General features: G+C 45.0%; 2 protein-coding genes across 4 annotated transcripts; one reads left to right on the top strand and one right to left on the bottom strand.

The window, feature by feature from the left end:
- Positions 1-2186: 2186 nt before the first annotated feature.
- On the top strand, positions 2187-8540 carry LOC135564551 (suppressor of tumorigenicity 7 protein homolog). 2 transcript variants are annotated; one of them, XM_065009867.1, is made up of 3 exons: positions 2187-2524; positions 5479-5618; positions 8193-8540. In XM_065009867.1, the coding sequence occupies exons 1-3, from the start codon at positions 2389-2391 to the stop codon at positions 8286-8288; spliced, it is 372 nt and encodes a 123-aa protein (XP_064865939.1). In that variant the 5' UTR covers positions 2187-2388; the 3' UTR covers positions 8289-8540. The 2 variants fall into 2 exon arrangements, with proteins under 2 accessions (XP_064865939.1, XP_064865938.1); XM_065009866.1 differs by having other exon boundaries at positions 2190-2524; positions 5476-5618.
- A 196-nt stretch (positions 8541-8736) lies between these two features.
- Positions 8737-18329, bottom strand: LOC115109660 (protein Wnt-2-like). Of its 2 annotated transcripts, XM_029634862.2 has the most exons (5): positions 17327-18329; positions 16078-16298; positions 13770-14047; positions 13220-13484; positions 8737-9388 (listed from the first exon to the last, which is right to left on the bottom strand). In XM_029634862.2, exons 1-5 carry the CDS (start codon positions 17407-17409, stop codon positions 9183-9185), a joined length of 1053 nt encoding a protein of 350 aa, XP_029490722.1. In that variant the 5' UTR covers positions 17410-18329; the 3' UTR covers positions 8737-9182. The 2 variants fall into 2 exon arrangements, with proteins under 2 accessions (XP_029490722.1, XP_029490720.1); XM_029634860.2 differs by lacking the exon at positions 8737-9388 and having other exon boundaries at positions 12665-13484; positions 17758-18329.
- Positions 18330-19296: the final 967 nt, after the last annotated feature.

The raw sequence follows: 19296 nt of genomic DNA, 5'->3' as shown, positions 1-19296 counted from the left end.
GATCATGGAATGGGCAGTCCTTCCCCGGGAGGAAGAGCAGCTCCGTCTTGCCGAGGTTCAGCTTGAGGTGGTGATCCATCATCCACACTGATATGTCTGCCAGACATGCAGAGATGCGATTCGCCACCTGGTCATCAGAAGGGGGAAAAGGAGAAGATTAATTGTGTGTCGCCTGCATAGCAATGATAGGAGAGACCATGTGAGGTTATGACAGAGCCAAGTGACTTGGTGTATAGCGAGAATAGGAGAGGGCCTAGAACAGAGCCCTGGGGGACGCCAGTGGTGAGAGCGCGTGGTGAGGAGACAGATTCTCGCCACGCCACCTGGTAGGGAGCGACCTGTCAGGTAGGACGCAATCCAAGCGTGGGCCGCGCCGGGAGATGCCCAACTCGGAGAGGGGTGGAGAGGAGGATCTGATGGTTCACAGTATCGAAGGCAGCCGATAGGTCTAGAAGGATGAGAGCAGAGGAGAGAGAGTTAGCTTTAGCAGTGCGGAGGGCCTCCGTGATACAGAGAAGAGCAGTCTCAGTTGAATGACTAGTCTTGAAACCTGACTGATTTGGATCAAGAAGGTCATTCTGAGAGATAGCGGGAGAGCTGGCCAAGGACGGCACGTTCAAGAGTTTTGGAGAGAGAAAGAAAGAAGGGATACTGGTCTGTAGTTGTTGACATCGGAGGGATCGAGTGTAGGTTTTTTCAGAAGGGGTGCAACTCTCGCTCTCTTGAAGACAGAAGGGACGTAGCCAGCGGTCAGGGATGAGTTGATGAGCGAGGTGAGGTAAGGGAGAAGGTCTCCGGAAATGGTCTGGAGAAGAGAGGAGGAATAGGGTCAAGCGGGCGGGCAGGTTGTTGGGCGGCCGGCCGTCACAAGACGCGAGATTTCATCTGGAGAGAGAGGGGAGAAAGAGGTCAGAGCACAGGGTAGGCAGTGAGCAGAACCAGCGGTGTCGTTTGACTTAGCAACGAGGATCGGATGTCGTCGACCTTCTTTCAAAATGGTTGACGGTCATCTGCAGAGAGGGAGGAGGGGGGAGGGGGAGGAGGATTCAGGAGGGAGGAGAAGGTGGCAAAGAGCTTCCTAGGGTTAGAGGCAGATGCTTGGAATTTAGAGTGGTAGAAAGTGGCTTTAGCAGCAGAGACAGAAGAGGAAAATGTAGAGAGGAGGGAGTGAAAGGATGCCAGGTCCGCAGGGAGGCGAGTTTTCCTCCATTTCCGCTCGGTTGCCCGGAGCCTGTTCTGTGAGCTCTCAATGAGTCGTCGAGCCACGGAGCAGGAGGGGAGGACCGAGCCGGCCTGGAGGATAGGGACATAGAGAATCAAGGGATGCAGAAAGGGAGGAGAGGAGGGTTGAGGAGGCAGAATCAGGAGATAGGTTGGAGAAGGTTTGAGCAGAGGGAAGAGATGATAGGATGGAAGAGGAGAGAGTAGCGGGGGGAGAGAGAGCGAAGATTGGGACGGCGCGATACCATCCGAGTAGGGGCAGTGTGGGAAGTGTTGGATGAGAGCAAGAGGGAAAAGGATACAAGGTAGTGGTCGGAGACTTGGAGGGGAGTTGCAATGAGGTTAGTGGAAGAACAGCATCTAGTAAAGATGAGGTCGAGCGTATTGCCTGCCTTGTGAGTAGAGGGGGAAGGTGAGAGGGTGAGGTCAAAAGAGGAGAGGAGTGGAAAGAAGGAGGCAGAGAGGAATGAGTCAAAGGTAGACGGGGAGGTTAAAGTCGCCCAGAACTGTGAGAGGTGAGCCGTCCTCAGGAAAGGAGCTTATCAAGGCATCAAGCTCATTGATGAACTCTCCGAGGGAACCTGGAGGGCGATAAATGATAAGGATGTTAAGCTTGAAAGGGCTGGTAACTGTGACAGCATGCAATTCAAAGGAGGCGATAGACAGATGGGTAAGGGGAGAAAGAGAGAATGACCACTTGGGAGAGATGAGGATCCCGGGTGCCACCACCCCGCTGACCAGAAGCTCGGGGTGTGCGAGAACACGTGGGCGGACGAAGAGAGAGCAGTAGGAGTAGCAGTGTTATCTGTGGTGATCCATGTTTCCGTCAGTGCCAAGAAGTCGAGGGACTGAGGGAGGCATAGGCTGAGATGAACTCTGCCTTGTTGGCCGCAGATCGGCAGTTCCAGAGGCTACCGGAGACCTGGAACTCCACGTGGGTCGTCTTGGGCGCGCTGGGACCACCAGATTACAGTGGCCGCGAGTGTTTCACATTTTGCCTTTACTCCGTAATATGCACATATACACACACACACACAAACATACACATTTCGAAGGCAGCGATTACAATAAAACATTTTAAAAGTTTTTTCTCATGGTACTCCATTTTGATGCATAACCAGACCCCCCACCCCCACCCACTTCTTGGCTCAACACAAACATTTGTACATGACTGTACCTATTCTGAATGCTTTGTCTTCTGTCCTCCCAGCTTTTAGAATGATCCCCTACCCTCTGGAGAAAGGCCACCTCTTCTACCCATACCCCATCTGCACCGAGACCGCAGACAGAGAGCTGCTACCAAGTAAGAGACGCTCTGGATTCAAGTTTGTGTGTGTATGTATGTATGCATGTAGGTATGTATGGACTGAGTGTACAAAACATGAATATTAAGTTGCACCCTCCCCTTTGCCCTCAGCACAGCCTCAATTCGTTGGGGCATGGACTCTACAAGGTGTAAAAAGCGTTCCACAGGGATGCTGGCCCATGTTGGCTTCCCGCACTTTTGTCAGGTTGGCTGGATGTCCTTTAGGTGGTGGACCATTCTTGATTCACATAGGAACCTGCTGGGTTTTCACGCTCAACATCGTTGCAGTTCTTGACACACACAAACCGGTGCGCCTGGCACTTACTACCATACCCGGTTCAAATGCACTTAAATATTTTCTTTACAATTCCCCTTCTGAATGGCACACATATGCAATCCATGTCTCAATTGTCTCAAGGCTTAAAAATTCTTATTTTCCCTGTCTCCTCATCGACACTGATTTGAAGTGGATTTAACAAGTGACATCAATAAGGGATCATAGCTTTCACCTGGATTCACCTGGTCATTCTATGTCATGGAAAGATCAGGTGTTCCTAATGTTTTATACACTCAGTGTATGTGTGTGTACAGTGTGTTGAGTGAGTTGTTGTGTGTGGGGTGTACTCTTGGGTTAACATTCTCTGTCACTGCAACTGATTTCAGTCATATGGATGACGCATGAGGTTTGTGGGGGGGATTATTATTTTGGGTTAAAGGCCCAGTGCAGTCAATTCCTATATGTTTTCAAATAACTGCCCTTTTTCTGGCCCGCAAATAAATGTAGACAAACAAATCGGTCATAAAAAGGTCTGTGTGGCCCTCGAGTCAGAGTTTTCCCACCGATCTGAGGATGACTTAAGTTTAAGTAATGGGATTTCTTTTAGCTTCAACCCCTCTGAACTGTGTGTGTGTGTTTGCGTGTATACAGTGTTGACCCTGACTATGTATCTCTCTGTGGAAGCTGTGTGTCATAAGGTGTTGTGGTGTACATTGTGTGTGTATACAGTACCAGTCAAAAGTTTGGACACACCTACTCATTCCAGGGTTTATCTTTATTTTTCCGATTTTGTAAATTGTATAATAATATTGAAGACATTAAAACTATGAAATAAGACGTATGGAATCGTGTAGTAACCAGAAAAGTGTTAAAACAAATTAAAATGGGTTATTGATTCTTCAAAGTTTCCACCCTTTGCCTTGATGACAGCTTTGCACACTCTTGGCATTCTCTCAACCAGCTTCAGAAGGTAGTCACCTGGAATGCTTTTCCAACAGTCTTGAAGGAGTTCCCACATAAGCTGAGCACTTGTTGCTGCTTTTCCTTCACTCCGCGGTTCAACTCATCCCATACCATCTCAATTGGGTTGAGGTCGGGTGATTGTGGAGGCCAGGTCGTCTGATGCAGAACTCTCCTTCTTGGTCAAATAGCCCTTACACAGCCTGGAGGTGTGTTTTGGGTCATAGTCCTGTTGAAAAACAAATGATAGTGGAACTAAGTGCAAACCAGATGGGATGGCGTATCGCTGCAGAATGCTGTGGTAGCCATGCTGGTTAAGTGTGCCTTGAATTACAAATAAATCACAGACAGGTTCTTCAAAGTAGCCGCCCTTTGCCTTGATGACAGCTTTGTAGACTCTTGTCATTATTTCAACGAGCTTCATGAGGTATTCACCTGGAATGCATTTTAATTAACAGGTGTGCCTTGTTTAAAGTTAATTTGTGGAATTTCTTTCCTTTTTAATGCATTTGAGCCAATCTGTTCTGACAAGGTAGGGGAGGTATACAGAAGATTTGGTAAAAGACCAAGTCAATATTATGGCAAGAACAGCTCAAATAAGCAAAGAGAAACAACAGTCCATCATTACTTTAAGACATGAAGGTCAGTCAATGCGAAAAATGTCAAGAACTTGAAGTTTCATCAAGTACAGTCGCAAGAACCATCAAGCGCTATGATGAAACTTGCTCTCATGAGGACCTGCTGCATAGTATAAGTTCATTAGAGTTACCAGCCTCAGAAATTGCAACCCAAATAAATGCTTCAGAGTTCAAGTAACACACATCTCAACATCAACTGTTTAAAGGATTCTGCATGAATCAGGCCTTCATGGTCAAATTGCTGCAAAGAAACTACTAAAGGACACCAATAATAAGAAGAGACTTGCCAAGAAACTCAAGCAGGGACATTAGACCGGTGGAAATCTGTCTTTTGGTCTGATGAGTCCAAATTTGAGATTTTTTGTTCCAACCGCGTGTCTTTGTGAGACGCAGAGTAGGTGAACGGATGATCTCTGCATGTGGTTCCCACCGTGAAGCATGGAGGAGGAGGTGTGGTGATGCTTGGCTGGTGACTCTGTTGGTGATTTATTTAGAATTCAAGGCACACAACCAGCATGGCTACCACAGCATTCTGCAGCGATACACCATCCCATCTGGTTCGCACTTAGTTCCACTATCATTTGTTTTTCAACAGGACAATGACCCAAAACTCACCTCCAGGCTGTGTAAGGGGTATTTGACCAAGAAGGACAGTGATGGAGTGCTGCATCAGATGACCTGGCCTCCACAATCACCCGACCTCAACCCAATTGAGATGGTTTGGGATGAGTTGGACTGCAGAGTGAAGGAAAAGCAGCCAACACGTGCTCAGCATATGTGGGAACTCCTTCAAGACTGTTGGAAAAGCATTCCATGTGAAGCCGATTGAGAGAATGCCAAGACTGTGCAAAGCTGTCATGAAGGCAAATGGTGGCTACTTTGAAGAATTTAAATTATGTTTTGTTTTACACTTTTTTGGTTACTTCATAGTTAGATGTCTTCACCAGTATTCTACAATGTAAAAAATAAAGAAACCCACGAATGAGTGTCTAACCTTTTGACTGGTACTGTACGTGGTGTATAAAGTTTGTACAGTGTGTTGATGCTCTCTTTGTATCTCTCTCATGTGGAAGCAGTGTTTCATGAGGTGTCGGTGTACCCTAAGAAGGAACTGCCATTCTTCATCTTGTTCACGGCTGGTCTCTGTTCCTTCACCGCCATGCTGGCCCTCCTCACACACCAGTTCCCCGAGCTCATGGGAGTCTTCGCTAAAGCCGTGAGTCTCCTGCACCGCTCTCACACACTATCCAGTTGCCTTTGTAAGTCAAATCCCCAATAAGGTTATTTGCATTCAGATTCTTCGTAAGGTGGCCATTCATTTGGTTGCGTTCATGTCCTGGACAGACTCTAACAATCATAGACCTGCCTTCGTCAAGTCTGGATGACAGGAGACTAGCCAAGCTCTATACAAGTTGCAACATCCTCTATCAATGTAAGTTCTTGTAGATCAGTGGTGAAGCGGGGAAGGAAATGAGTAAAGGACGCAGCCTCAGACTATTGAATCCACCCATGTAGAACCGACACAACTCCCTCTCCCATCTGCCAGTGGAGGGCTCTGTCCTCTCCTCTACCTAATGTTCTTCCTCAGTAGGCTTGTACTGTCTGATGCCACTCCCCTGGAATGTGTGTGAGCTCATGTCTCTGCTCCTGGTGTGACACAATCAGCAGCTACTATCTCCTCTGCAGGGGCTTGCTCTGACCCCACACTGGTTGGGTTGCTGCCTGCGAAGAGCTGATGACACACACACACACACATTTTAAATACTTTATTTGAATTCACAAATCACATTACAGTCAAAGGATTCAACCATTTCAAAGGTCATGGATATCTGGACAGTTATGGATATAGAAAGTACCTTCTCCATACAGCTATGCTGCCCATGATCGCTGACAACAGAGCAGTACCTTGCTAGCTGCTTTTCCTTTGCCCTATGCAGGCCTGCAACCTGAAGGCCACGTACTGTCAGCCTATGTACTTGGACGAAACTCCAAAATAGAACTCCCAAATATCAGCACCACAAGTGATAACCAAGGCTGTTCAGTCGTGACACAAAGGGCTGGTATTTCAGCAACTTGGCAGCAAAGTTCTGCTCCATGTAGGAGTACAAAAGAGCAACCCTCTTCCAAACTGAGCACCTCCCTCCGGCCTCCCCCCACAACAACAATATCGGCCATATTTGGTATACAAGAAAGCACATCATCGTCAACATCAAACCAGCCTCCTCTGACAAGAGAATGTTTGTGCATATGCACTGATGGTGGTACTACCTGCCTCACCTCACTAGCTAGATCAACAAGGTGGTCATGTCTAGCTATGTACAGGTAGGTCCTTGTATGAACGGCAACCATTTACTTGTGCGACAGACTCCATTACATTTGACTCATGTGAGATATAAGTGGATCATGGTTTGCAGGGTACCAGAGTGCTAGGTTGTGTTTTGTTGGTAGAACCTGCAGTCTCGCCTTAGCGATAAAGGTGAGAATGTCCTCACCAATAGCAGCATTCTGGTATATGGAATGAGAGAAAGAATGGTCAGACACGTGTATACACATACACACAAGCTCACTGACCCACTTCCAATACTTTGAAAGTGCACTCTTCTAAGACAAACTAATCAGCACCTGGTTTACACACTAGGATTCAAACAGATGTGCCTTCTTCCTTACTCGCTTCCTTAAAGTAATTATCCAGTGTTTCCAGATTTCTATGAAATATGACATTTAATTATTTACAATATTAGTGAAATAGTTTTCCTTCCAAAAATGTCTTAAGTATGTTTTTCTGTGTTGGAATGGTGTCGGTGTAACCAACAACAGACTTGTGTGGGCGGATACAGGTCATAAAAAAAACTATGTGATTAGACTGGTGATTGGCCAGCTCATCCTCCTCAGGCCAGCTCATCCATCCGAGGAAATACCGGTAGCAAGCGTTTTTTCAAACGGTCTGTTATGAGATACAAGTTTAAGGTGGTTTTTCCTCCAATTTATGCTTTGGCCACAAATACGAGTATGTGATGATTCAACAACAATATTTGGGTATGATTTAACACAATATGAACTTTGAAGTGAGATTTTCACCGGACAGTTACTTTAAAGTAATCACTGATCTAATATGATTGAATTGATGAAAACACGACTTGGCTTTCACCTATCAGATCAGTGGCTTCTCCCAAGGAAGGGTGCATCTTCAAAGGGTTGGAACAGGGCCTCTTTCCCTCTTAGCGTGTAAACGAGGTGCTCGTTTCACCTCTCCCTCTCCCTGATGGCCTTTTTATCTGCCATCTGACTAAGCCGAGCCTCCATGACCCGCAATCCCTCTGAGGGAGCCCCTATCCCCCACACTGCATGTTGCCAAAACACAGAGGAACGAGGGATGAGCAGAGAGAGAGAAAGAACACCTCTGAGAGAGAAGGGGGAGTTGAACGGGGGGCTGACCGAGAGAGTCAACCACCACTCTCAGGTGTTAGAACACAGCCAGTAGTCAACATACCCGAGAGAAAAGTTATGGTTCTGCCCCATAGAGCGCAGTACCTTAACTGGCATGCTACGGTGCTCCTATCATGTTCCTCTAGCATTTGAGGTCGTTGAGATGGCTACATTCTAAACTGGCATGTTATGGTGCTCCTACCACGGGCCTCTAACTAGCATTTGGGAGGCCGTCTACATACAGTACCTTGAAATGTTCCGAAAAAGATCTGGTTCACGTTGGTTCCAGTAGGAATTGGCGTAGTGTGTGTGTGTGTGAGAGGTCATGTGTTCTAACATCTTCTCTCTCGCTGTCTGTCTCTAGTTTCTTAGCACCCTGTTTGCTCCTCTGAACTTCATCATGGAGAAAGTGGAGAGCATCCTGCCATCCAGTCTGTGGCATCAGCTCACACGCATCTGACAGTGACCAGCCTCGCCCGGACTTGACTGACACACTCTTTGTGCCAATATCATGGATTAGACGGACAGTGAGGATGGATTGGAAGAAAAGGGAAACATGGAGTTCTGAATTGCTTTTGACTTTATTTGATATGTTTTCATTTTGTCTTCAAATCTCATGTAAAACCGTTTTTTTGTTGTACAAAAAAAGGTGATCAATTGTCATCATTAAAAAAGTGGAAAAATACATAAAATAAAGGACTTTTTGTGTATAGCAATGTCTAACCTGCCATTTTAATAAATATTGGATCATAGCTGCAGGTTAGGTGACTAAACCGTGTTCTGTAACTGGCTGGTTGAGGAAAGGGGAGTGTGGTCAGGTCTGCTATCAATTTCAAACAGATTCCATAAACTATATAGACATTGGGTTGTTCAGCGGCAAAACAGACGGGGATTGGCTTAGATAGCATTGACATCAGCCAAAACACCTCAAAACAAGACCTGGTATCAAGAATAACATGAAACGAGCCACTTACGATTCCCCACATGGCAGTTTCTTGTCATTCTTGCTAGCAATCTGGCCATGCAGAATCACACCACGCTGACTTCTGCCCCATGGAAGTGCACACACAGTTTGTGACGTGGTCAGCTAACCCATCTATACTGAACTTTCTTTTAAATTACATAAAGTTTGTATTTACATAAAGGTTATTTTGTACTCGGGAAAAAAAATATAATGTAATGTAAGGGAAGAACGAAATTAGATTGGGTATCTTTGGACTGTAAAAAGGCATTATTGGCGGAGTAGCCGACATGTGGCATAGGGGCCCATGGTCAAATGTAGTGCACTAAATAGGGAATAGGCTGCCATTTCAGACAGACGTTGTGCAAGCGGTTGGTTGGTGGTTCGCAATGGTCACGTCTGGGCCTTGCAGGTGTGCACATCCACATCTAGCTTGCAGTCCCGGCAGTGTACAGCGCAGCACCAGTGGAACTTGCACTCACACTTGGTGTTGCGGCTGATGTGCGATGTGTCGTAGCCCCGGCCACAGCACATCACCTCGCAGCTGTCCACGCCGCGAGATGTCCGGTTGCATACCCGCCCGCCCGTCCCCACCGAACCTGAAGAGGGTGAGAGAAATGAAGAGACAATGTACAGACGGAATATACGCGAGTCAGTCATTCCTAAAGCTTGTTTAACCTTGTGACCCACATACAAGCCTTTTCAAATGTGCTTATATCTCGCCAAATATACTTAATCAAAAATCCTTGCAGCCTAGCTGCAATCCAGAGATTAGCTGCAATAGAGTGATATTTGGCAAACAGCGGTCTAAGCCCCACTACCCTACAGGTATTGACATCATTCCAATAGAACACAGCATACTCAATCTAAACTGGGTAGACACGGACTGAGGGAGAAAGCAAGGGATGGGAAGGATAAGAGGATGAAAAGAGGCAGGATGGCAGAGGAGAGATGAGAGATTGATGATAGAAGCCATCAGCTGGGGCTCAGGGTCTTCATCAGGTGTTAATTTTCCAGGCGCCTTCATTCTGCGTATACCCTGGCTGGCACACAGTCTCACTGGCTGTCACACACTCTTGCACCTCCTATCATCTCAGAATGAGGACACTGCAAGGGCGTCTGACAGGCTTAATGGACTCACTCCCAGAAATCAGCCCATAATACAATTACACGAACTGATCAATAAATTGTGAATATTCACCTCGAGGCCTCTACTCAAACCTCAATAGTCTAAAGTAGTTTCCTTAGCTCCTTCCTTTGCATTATGGTGAAACCCCTGGACAGGTGAAGGTAAATGTCCTGTCTTAAAAGGGGCTAGCTAGGGGTCAATTTGGGATTGGGAACAGACCATGTCTGTTCTAGGCAGCCTATTTCTATGCCCCGCTGCTCTTTCTCCCTCTGTCCATTTGACTCCACCTGTTCCTCTGCTGAGAAGGAGGAGCGAGGTAGGTATAGAAAGAGGGAGAGCAGCCAGGTCATGTCTGGGCACGGCGAGACTCCACCCACTCCTGACAGCGTTCAGTTCCCGGTATGCTGTACTGCTAGGGGTGACGTCAAACACTCTTCCCCTCTCCTTTCTCTCTCGCTCTTGCTCCCTCTCTTCTCTCCTGGCGTCTGCTTATTGAATTATGATGAGGGGGCGCCGAGAGATGAGTTTAGCACCTGAGCCTCCATGCGGCTGAGGGAAATTGATTTCACACTTCGGAGAGGCACAAGGGGGTGCAGTCTCCACTGTGTGTGTGTATGTGTGTGTAGTCCCAGATGACTGGAGCTAATGTCTGTGGAGAGAGGTTCTCACAAGATGGGCGCTGATCAGTGAACTCCCCATGCTCACATGTACACAGTCCATAGAAGGGCCTTCGTGCACTGGAACTGTACTGTACAAATCAGTGTTCAAAACAGGACCCTCTTCCAAAACACACACTTCCAAACGCACGCACTCTTCAAAACACACTTCAAAACAGAACTGTACAGTCGTGGCCAAATGTTTTGAGAATGACACAAATATTAATTTTCACAAAGTTTGCTGCTTCAGTGTCTTTAGATATTTTTGTCAGATGTTACACTGAAGTATAATTACAAGCATTTCATAAGTGTCAAAGGCTTTTATTGACAATTACATGAAATTGATGCAAAGAGTCAATATTTGCAGTGTTGACCCTTCTTTTTCAAGACCTCTGCAATCTGCCCTGGCATGCTGTCCATTTACTTCTGGGCCACATCCTGACTGATTGCAGCCCATTCTTGCATAATCAATGCTTGGAGTTTGTGGGTTTTTGTTTGTCCACCTGCCTCTTGAGGGTTGACCACAAGTTCTCAATGGGATTAAGTTCGGGGGAGTTTCCTGGCCATGGACCCAAAATATCTATTTTTTTTGTTCCCCGAGCCTTATGGCAAGGTGCTCCATCATGCTGGAAAAGGCATTGTTCATCACCAAACTGTTCCTGTATGGTTGGGAGAAGTTGCTCTCAGAGGATGTGTTGGTACCATTCTTTATTCATGGCCGTGTTCTTAGGCAAAATTGTGAGTGAGCCCACTCCCTTGGCTGAGAAGGAACCCCACACATGAATGGTCTCAGGATGCTTTACTGTTGGCATGACACAGGACTGATGGTAGCGCTCACCTTGACTTCTCCAGACAAGCTTTTTTTCCCAGATGCCCCAAACAATCAGACAGGGGATTTATCAGAGAAAATGACTTTACCACAGTCCTCAGCAGTCCAATCCCTGTACCTTTTGCAGACTATCAGTCTGTCCCTGATTTTTTTCCTGAAGAGAAGCGGCCTCTTTGGTGCCCTTCTTGACACCAGGCCATCCTCCAAAAATCTTCACCTCACTGTGCATGCAGATGCACTCACACTTGCCTGCTGCCATTCCTGAGCAAGCTCTGTACTGGTGGTTCCCCAATCCCGTAGCTGAATCAACTTTAGGAGACGGTCCTGGCGCTTGCTGGACTTTCTTGGGCACCCTGAAGCCTTCACAACAATTGAACCGCTCTCCTTGAAGGTCTTGATGATCCGATAAATGGTGCAATCTTACTGCCAGCAATATCCTTGCCTGTGAAGCCCTTTTTGTGCAAAGCAATGATGACTGCATGTGTTTCCATGCAGGTAACCATGGTTGACAGAGGAAGAACAATGATTCCAAGCACCACCCTACTTTTGAAGCTTACAGTCTGTTATTCAAACTCAATCAGCATGACAGAGTGATCTCCAGCCTTGTTCTCGTCAACACTCAAACCTGTGTTAACGAGAGAATTACTGACATGATTTTGTGGCAGGGCTGAAATGCAGTGGAAATGTTTTTGTGGATTCAATTTGTTTGCTTTGCAAAGAGGGACTTGGCAATTAATTGCAATTCATCTGATCACTCTTCATAGCATTCTGGAGTTTATGCAAATTGCCATCATACAAACTGAGGCAGCAGACTTTGTGAAAATTAATATTTGTGTCATTCTCAAAACTTTTGGCCACGACTGTACATCAGTCATCAAAACAGCGAAGGTAGCCTACTGTAAGACTGAGTGTATCTCAATAGTCTAAACCAGCTTTGTTTCCTTGTATCCTTTCCTTCACTTGCACTGACATGAAAGACCTATTCTCCAGATTACCTTCACAAATCCTGTGACTTTAGGTCAGTGTAATGAAGGAGAGGAGACAAAGAGAGGAAGCAACTTCAGAAAGGCCCCCCAGGTCTACATTAGGGGTGGTTGGCTTTGATGGGAAAGCGTGCAGAGGTGTGTGTGTGTGTGTGTGTGTGTGTGTGCCTTGCTCCAGAGGGGGTAATTTATTACAGTGTGCAGCAGGTCGGGTTTCATCCCAAAGAACTGTGTAATGGCCCTTAAACTGGCCGACACCCGATCGCCTCGGATCACCTGCTGCCTGACAGGCACCCAGGTTCTCTGGATCACACACACTTTTCTCCCCTTCTCTCTCTGTCACACCCACTTTCTTTTCTTACCATCTCACTCACACACACACACACACACACTTCTCCCCTTCTCGCTCTGTCACACCCACTTTCTTTTCTTACCATCTCACACACACACACACTTCTCCCCTTCTCTGTCACGCCCACTTTCTTTTCTTACCATCTCACACACGCGCACGTACACAAACGCATTCCCTCTTTTTTGCACTTCCTCACACACTCTACATCTGGTGTTATCCAGTGCAGCATGAAGAATAACCCTAGGGTACAAGAGACTGAGCGCTTACCCTCTGAAGATATTACCACATACTGAAGATATTATGGACAAGTAGTATGGTGGTCTACTCTACAGACAGACAGTCATGTCAGATGTCAAATAGACAGACAGCACTCACAGTCTAGTCAGTCTCTTTGCTTGCTTGTCTGTCTGTCCAATGTCCGTGTATATAACTGCTTTGAACATCGAGAGCTGTGGAGTAAATCTGAAAACGCCAGACTCACCGGACTCTTGGTCTCGTATGCAGTAGTCTGGCGAGTCCTCAAAGTAGACCAGGTCGTTTTTGCTGGGCCGTTTGAGATGCCGCTGTGCGGTGGTGAAGCCCGTGCCATACTGGTTCATGACCACCTGCACTGCCCCGTTGTAGCGCCGCCGCAGATGGTCGCCCGTGCGGCGGAAGTCGGCCAGGGCCAGCCAGCAGGTCCGTACACTGCAGGAGCCGCTCACGCCGTGACACTTACACTCCAGAGACATTAATCGCTTCACTGCCTGGGAGATGAGGAGGGAGAAGATGCAAGTCAGGGAGCTAGGTGTGTGTCAAGTTGGTGGGAGAGTGGTGGTAGGACGTTAGGGTGTGTGTATGTGTGTGTTAAGGATTTAGTAACAGTCAATATACTTCCTCTAGATCAGTGTTTGACTACTTGATTCAGGTGTGAATAGTTCAGGAACAATAAAGAAAAATATGTAAAATGTCTGGTGATTCCTCTCAACGCTGATCTAGATCCAGTTGGTTCTGGTCCATCCCCTCTAGTGTGTATGAACTTTGAACCCCACCTTCCTCCCGGCGCGGTTGTTGTGAAGGTTCATCAGAGCCCTGGCATCTCGCTCCTTCCGCTCTTTGGCATCTACAAAGGCCTGGCTGAACCTCATGGCGTGCTCCACGTGGTCGCTGCAGCCGCCCCAGTCGAACGCCCCCTTGGCGTCCCGGGACGAGCCCTTCTTGGTGGGGTCGCAGGAGCACGACTGCAGCTCTCCCTGGCTGCAGGCTCGGGTCAGGGTGTGGACCACCCCGGCCGAGGAGATGGCGTACACAAAGGCTGCTTCACGACTGCCTGGAAGAAAGGGAGAGAAGGATACTGGATGAGCATTAGTGGTGTGACAGGAAGGACATACAAACACAGGTACCATCGTACACACAAGAGTTGTGTTTTTTTACTGCCTGGGGGAATAGGGGGTGGCTAAGCACACTGGTTGAACACACGCTTGGGACAGCATGCACACCAGATGGGATAAATTACGTGGACACGCGTATTAGGCATACCGGCCGGGCCAAGGCTCAAATGCACAAAAGCATACATTTGCTCATTGTACACACTTAGAAGTTACACAAATATGCAGATCTAAATTGTATAACATCTAGTAATCCCATAAAGATGCATAGAAAGTGTACAGAAATCATGCATTACGTAAATGTTATTTCCATAATCTCACTTGGGAGTGTCACAGTTCAAATAGGATCTTCATTGGAGCTTCAACACAAAACAGAAAGAGGTAGCTGGTGCTGTTGGTGTACCTGCATGAATACGGTCTGTTGCTGCTTTCTTTCAAGTCTTTTATTTCATGCATGGCAGTGTTTTGCTTCATCTAACTCTGAGATGGATAAATGGGTAACATTTACCAGCAGTGGTCTGATAAAGGACCCGTATGACCTGACTGCTCTTGTAACTGATGAGAGATCTGTGGGATCAAAGGCTATAGATGACAAGAGGTCTGTCTGTCTAGTCAGGAAACATCCAACTTCTGTGGGTGAGTGTCTTTAACACGGTTAGTAGGGAGAATAAAACAACCAAACAGTGAGAACATAAAATTAAAAATAAATCCCAGTAATTGTTTTAAATTAGCGTCCTGATATTGACAAAAAAAAGTAGCTCTCACGGTACCACAGCGATAATGCTGCCAATCAGAGCAGCTTCCTAATGTCGTGTGACACAACCAGAGCCGTGCCTGGGAAGTATGAACTCCACAGGCCCAATTAAATAACCAGATTACACTGAACTCTCAGGGCCAGTTTCCCAGACACATATTAAACCTAGTCCTGGACTAAAAAATACTTTCAATGATGAATCTCCATTGAACATGCTTCTTAGTCCAGGACGAGTCTTAATCTTTGTCCGGGAAACTGGCCCTTAAAGTTCCGCCTCAAATTAATTTAGAGCGAATATAAGAGCAGGACTGGAGCATGATGCCCAAAACAATTACCAATTCAAGTTCTATGACCCCCCCCTCCCCAAGGTCTCGAGTGGATCCTGAGATTTATACCAATTAAAAAGAGATTCCAAAATTGAGCGGACGGATTAGTCCATAGTTGGTCAGGTGACGAGATGGGAGGTGACACTTTCTTATTCTAGACTCCCCACATTCGTCAGGCGTGGCAGTTTTATAAACACGCCGCGCATTGGATCAGAAACCGATCAGAGCAGCAGCAGCAAGCACGCGCGTCAACTTGATAAATGTATGACAGTAAAGTGAGACAATGCATGGAATGCAATGCAAGCACGGGGGAAAACATCTGTTAGGGAAGAACATGTATTTCACACGAATTCTTTCACTTTGATAAACGCTAGAAGAACTTTATAGGTTCACCACTGTGAAGAATTGGTGGGAGAAAAAGCGCATACCATTTTGCCATTGATCTAGGAGCCTATAGTCTATAGCAGATGTGAATGATAAGATCACCATTTACAAGCCTATTGTGCAGACGTGCGTGTCTTGTAAATGAGGACAAAGATGAGTAGCCTATATCACTTTCCCAGGACATAACAGAAACAACCCAGCATATCAGCTATTTCAGGGGTTTTCACATTTTTCTTGCAAAGGGACCCACGCCTAGGCAAACCCGCGACCCAGGGACACCCGTCATATGCCATGTCAAAAAGTAATGTCTTATCAGGTGAATGATAACGGCAAGTAGAAGTAATTTATTGTAAAAATGTATCGATTTTGTGGGCAGTTCATACCTGTATTTCAGTCAGAAAATATAAACCTACGTCTGCGCTCGATACATGTAATAGCTTAAATACATGTTCTTAAAGTAGAGCTTACATGTGAGGTTTTTTCTCCCTCTCTCGCGCTCAATACTTACTACGCAGCAGTAGGCGCCCGAACACATTGTGGTCTCGCTCTATGGTATTGCAGTTCCAGCGGTGGTTCTGAAACTGATGTTGGCACTCCCCGATCCAGTCTTTAATCCCGGCTCCGATCGCCTGCATAATGTTGGGATGCTGGCGGCACAGCTGCCGCTGTTTGTTGACTAACCCTGGGATGTTGTCGCACATCACTTGCGACCCAAGGGTTCCCATGTACCTGCATACAGTGGTGGAAAAAGTACCCAACTGTCATACTTGAGTAAAAGTAAAGATACTTTAGTCATTTTCTAATAAGATAAAAGTAAAAGTCACCCAGTACAATTCTACTTGAGTAAAAGGCAATGTATTTGGTTTAAAATATACTTAAGTACCAAAAGTAAAAGTGTAAATCATTTCAAAATCCTTATAGTAAGCAAACCAGGCACCAGTTTTTATATATGTTTTGAATTTACGGAAAGACATGGGCACACTCCAACAATCAGACATAATTTAGAAACAAAGCATTTGTGTTTAGCGAGTCCGCCAGATCAGAGGCAGTAGAGATGACCAGGGATGTTCGGTTGATAAGTACGTGCATTTCACTATTTTCCTGTCCTGCTAAGCATTCAAAATGTAACAAGTACTTTTGGGTGTCAAGGAAAATGGAGTAAAAATTACACACTATGTTCTTAAGGAATGTAGGGAAGTAAAAGTAAAAAATATAAATAGTAAAGTACAGATACCCCCAAAAAACTACTTAAGTAGTACTTTAAAGTATGTTTACTTAAGTACTTTACACCACTGACTGCATAGAAAGTTGAGGTTTTGGCTTGGACCATGCAAATTTAATCTGTTTTAATGTCCTTGTGGCAATGATGGGTAAATTTAAAAAAGAATGGAAAAACTAGGCTTCTATAACACTCAAATAAAGGAATAGAAAATTATCTGCCCTATAAAATGTGTCCAAATTAAAGAAATGCATGCAGTCTAACGTCATTGGGGGATACATTATATTATTTTACACACAAATGTATTATCAATTTGACAATGATTCAACTAGTTTAATTAAAACAATAATTTAAAGACAGATCATAGCCTACAGTATACGTGTCCTTGACTATTATACAGTACAGACTTCATTGTGTAGGCTATACTTATTTTTGATATAGCCTATAAATCACTGCATAATATTTAATATATGTTCAATTAACTTTACACTTGCATTAAATGGTTGGTGCTATGTTCCATTTTTTTTTGTCTACTCACCATAAAGATCCGCCGACCCTTGACGTTAGCCAGCAGATTACTACAGATAAATAAAAACATTTTCCACTTGGCAATAAATTCATATTACTAAAAGTTTTGTCGGTGTGCACATTCAGGCACTTGTACTGAGCGTTTCCATGAGTGGAAAACAACACAGGCGCGCGTCAGACAGGAGTCTTGACAGCTTCTCGATTGCACAAATCAAAGTTCTACTTTGTCTTGCATTAAAAAATAAATCGATCAGAAGAGGTTTACCGCCCGGATGGATCTTTGTACATATAAACCATAACGCTTATATGACAAAGAGAATGGTAAAAGAAGCTCATTAGATATTGGAAGCGCATGAGATATTGAGTCGTTCTAAAGTTAACAGATATTTGCAGTGTAAAGATAGGCAGATGATCGTTTGCTATCAGGTTTAAATTGCTTACACAAGGGGTGGGCGCAGTCCTGTCTCAGGAATGAGGTGAAGAAATTAGATGTCTGAAAGTATCTGTTCAGGCTAGCTTGATACCAGACACAAGTTTGGCCGATTTCCAAGCGGCAAGGTGTAGAATGTGGTACGAGGTAATGTGTTAAACCCTGAGCGTTTTAACAAAAACAATCAAATTGACGTGTTTAGAAGGAACTGGTGCGCTGCAAACGTGCTTAGTTATGCTTATGCCTATAACACACAGTCGCCAAAAATTCCAGAAACGTACAGCCATGACGCCATATTATGCACACAGGTTAAGAATTAGACGAGATGCGGCCATGACGGCTAATATTATTTGCAGAAGTTAAATGCAGATTAATCAAAGGCCGCCCAAAAGTTTGGGTGCATTTACAATTAGATTATCAAATTCTTTTGAACTCGTTTCGCGATCTGCTCGATTGTCACATTGTATTTCCTTTATCTTTGATCTCCGCTTCATGCAAGGGATTTAATGTTCCCAATCCCGTCTCGTCTTTGTAATTGGGAGGTCTGGTGCTCGGTCTCCTGTTGGGATGAGGTTAAGGCTGAACTTGGATTCTCTCATGATCTTCGTGGAAGAAACGAACAAGACGCAGGACAATTCATAAAAATCAACATGCCTCCAGTAGAGAAACGTTATAATGCTTAGTATAAACTCCATTTGCAGAGACAAAAGATTAACATAGTATTTTTTCAATTACATGTATCAACCCTTGAAAAAACAAAACAAAAACTGTTAGAAATTGTAAACAAAATTTAAATTGAAATGTATATTAAATGTATCTCCAAGAAGAAATACGATATTTCCATAAAACAAACAATATTTACTTTATATCAGAACATATTCAAATAGTTTTAGTCATATAGTCAACTAAAATATTTTAATCTTGAACAATATGTGGGAAGTGTATTTCACCGACAGTGTTCTAACATGTGCAGCAATTTAATGCAGTAAAATGCTGGATAAAGAACGTTTTTTTTTTTTCTTTTCAAAAGCCCACAAAGGATTAAGAACAAAATAATTAAACTATTAAGATCCAAGTATACAAATAATAAGGAACGTCAATCAAAAATACTACAACTTTTCTTGAAAGGTCTGCATTTGAGATATTCTCATTTGGCATAATTCCTCAAACAGAAATGTCAATTAGATAAAACAATTAAGCAAATTGATTGATAACCTTTGACCTATGACATCATTTATCCAAATGAATAGTGATTGGATATTACGGGCAGAGTCGATGTCTATTAGTAAAAGAGCAGGCCTGCTCTGAGCATGCTCAATGCGAGCGTCTTCAGAACCCGTTTCCTCCAGTCGCCGTGGGAACCAGGTCGAGGAAGCGGGCAGGAACCTCCGGCCCGGTCCATTTTAGGAGAAGGAGGAGGATCACAAGGGAATATGTGAGAAAGAGTAGGGTGGACACAAACTCGAGACACACACGTCTCTCTCTCTCACACACCAGAGGATGTGAGCGGAGTGCATTGGGCTAGAGTCGAGTTGAGCTTGAGTAATTTG

The sequence above is a fragment of the Oncorhynchus nerka genome, linkage group LG25, assembly GCF_034236695.1.
Source record: "Oncorhynchus nerka isolate Pitt River linkage group LG25, Oner_Uvic_2.0, whole genome shotgun sequence".
Classification (NCBI taxonomy): domain Eukaryota; kingdom Metazoa; phylum Chordata; class Actinopteri; order Salmoniformes; family Salmonidae; genus Oncorhynchus; species Oncorhynchus nerka.
The sequence above is the reverse complement of the archived record's forward strand: the minus strand, read 5'-3'. Positions and strand labels throughout refer to the sequence as shown.

What these genes read in the sequence shown, in the direction of transcription:
- LOC135564551 (XM_065009866.1), top strand. Translation starts at nt 2,389, where the DNA reads ATGACTGTACCTATTCTGAATGCTTTGTCTTCTGTCCTCCCAGCTTTT. An exon ending in AGACAGAGAGCTGCTACCAA is followed by an intron (nt 2,525 to 5,475) that starts GTAAGAGACGCT and finishes CTCATGTGGAAG; the next exon opens with CAGTGTTTCATGAGGTGTCG. An exon ending in TGGGAGTCTTCGCTAAAGCC is followed by an intron (nt 5,619 to 8,192) that starts GTGAGTCTCCTG and finishes GTCTGTCTCTAG; the next exon opens with TTTCTTAGCACCCTGTTTGC.
- LOC115109660 (XM_029634862.2), bottom strand. Translation starts at nt 17,409, where the DNA reads ATGAATTTATTGCCAAGTGGAAAATGTTTTTATTTATCTGTAGTAATC. An exon ending in ACAACCGCGCCGGGAGGAAG is followed by an intron (nt 13,485 to 13,769) that starts GTGGGGTTCAAA and finishes CTCATCTCCCAG; the next exon opens with GCAGTGAAGCGATTAATGTC. An exon ending in CATACGAGACCAAGAGTCCG is followed by an intron (nt 9,389 to 13,219) that starts GTGAGTCTGGCG and finishes CACCCTCTTCAG; the next exon opens with GTTCGGTGGGGACGGGCGGG.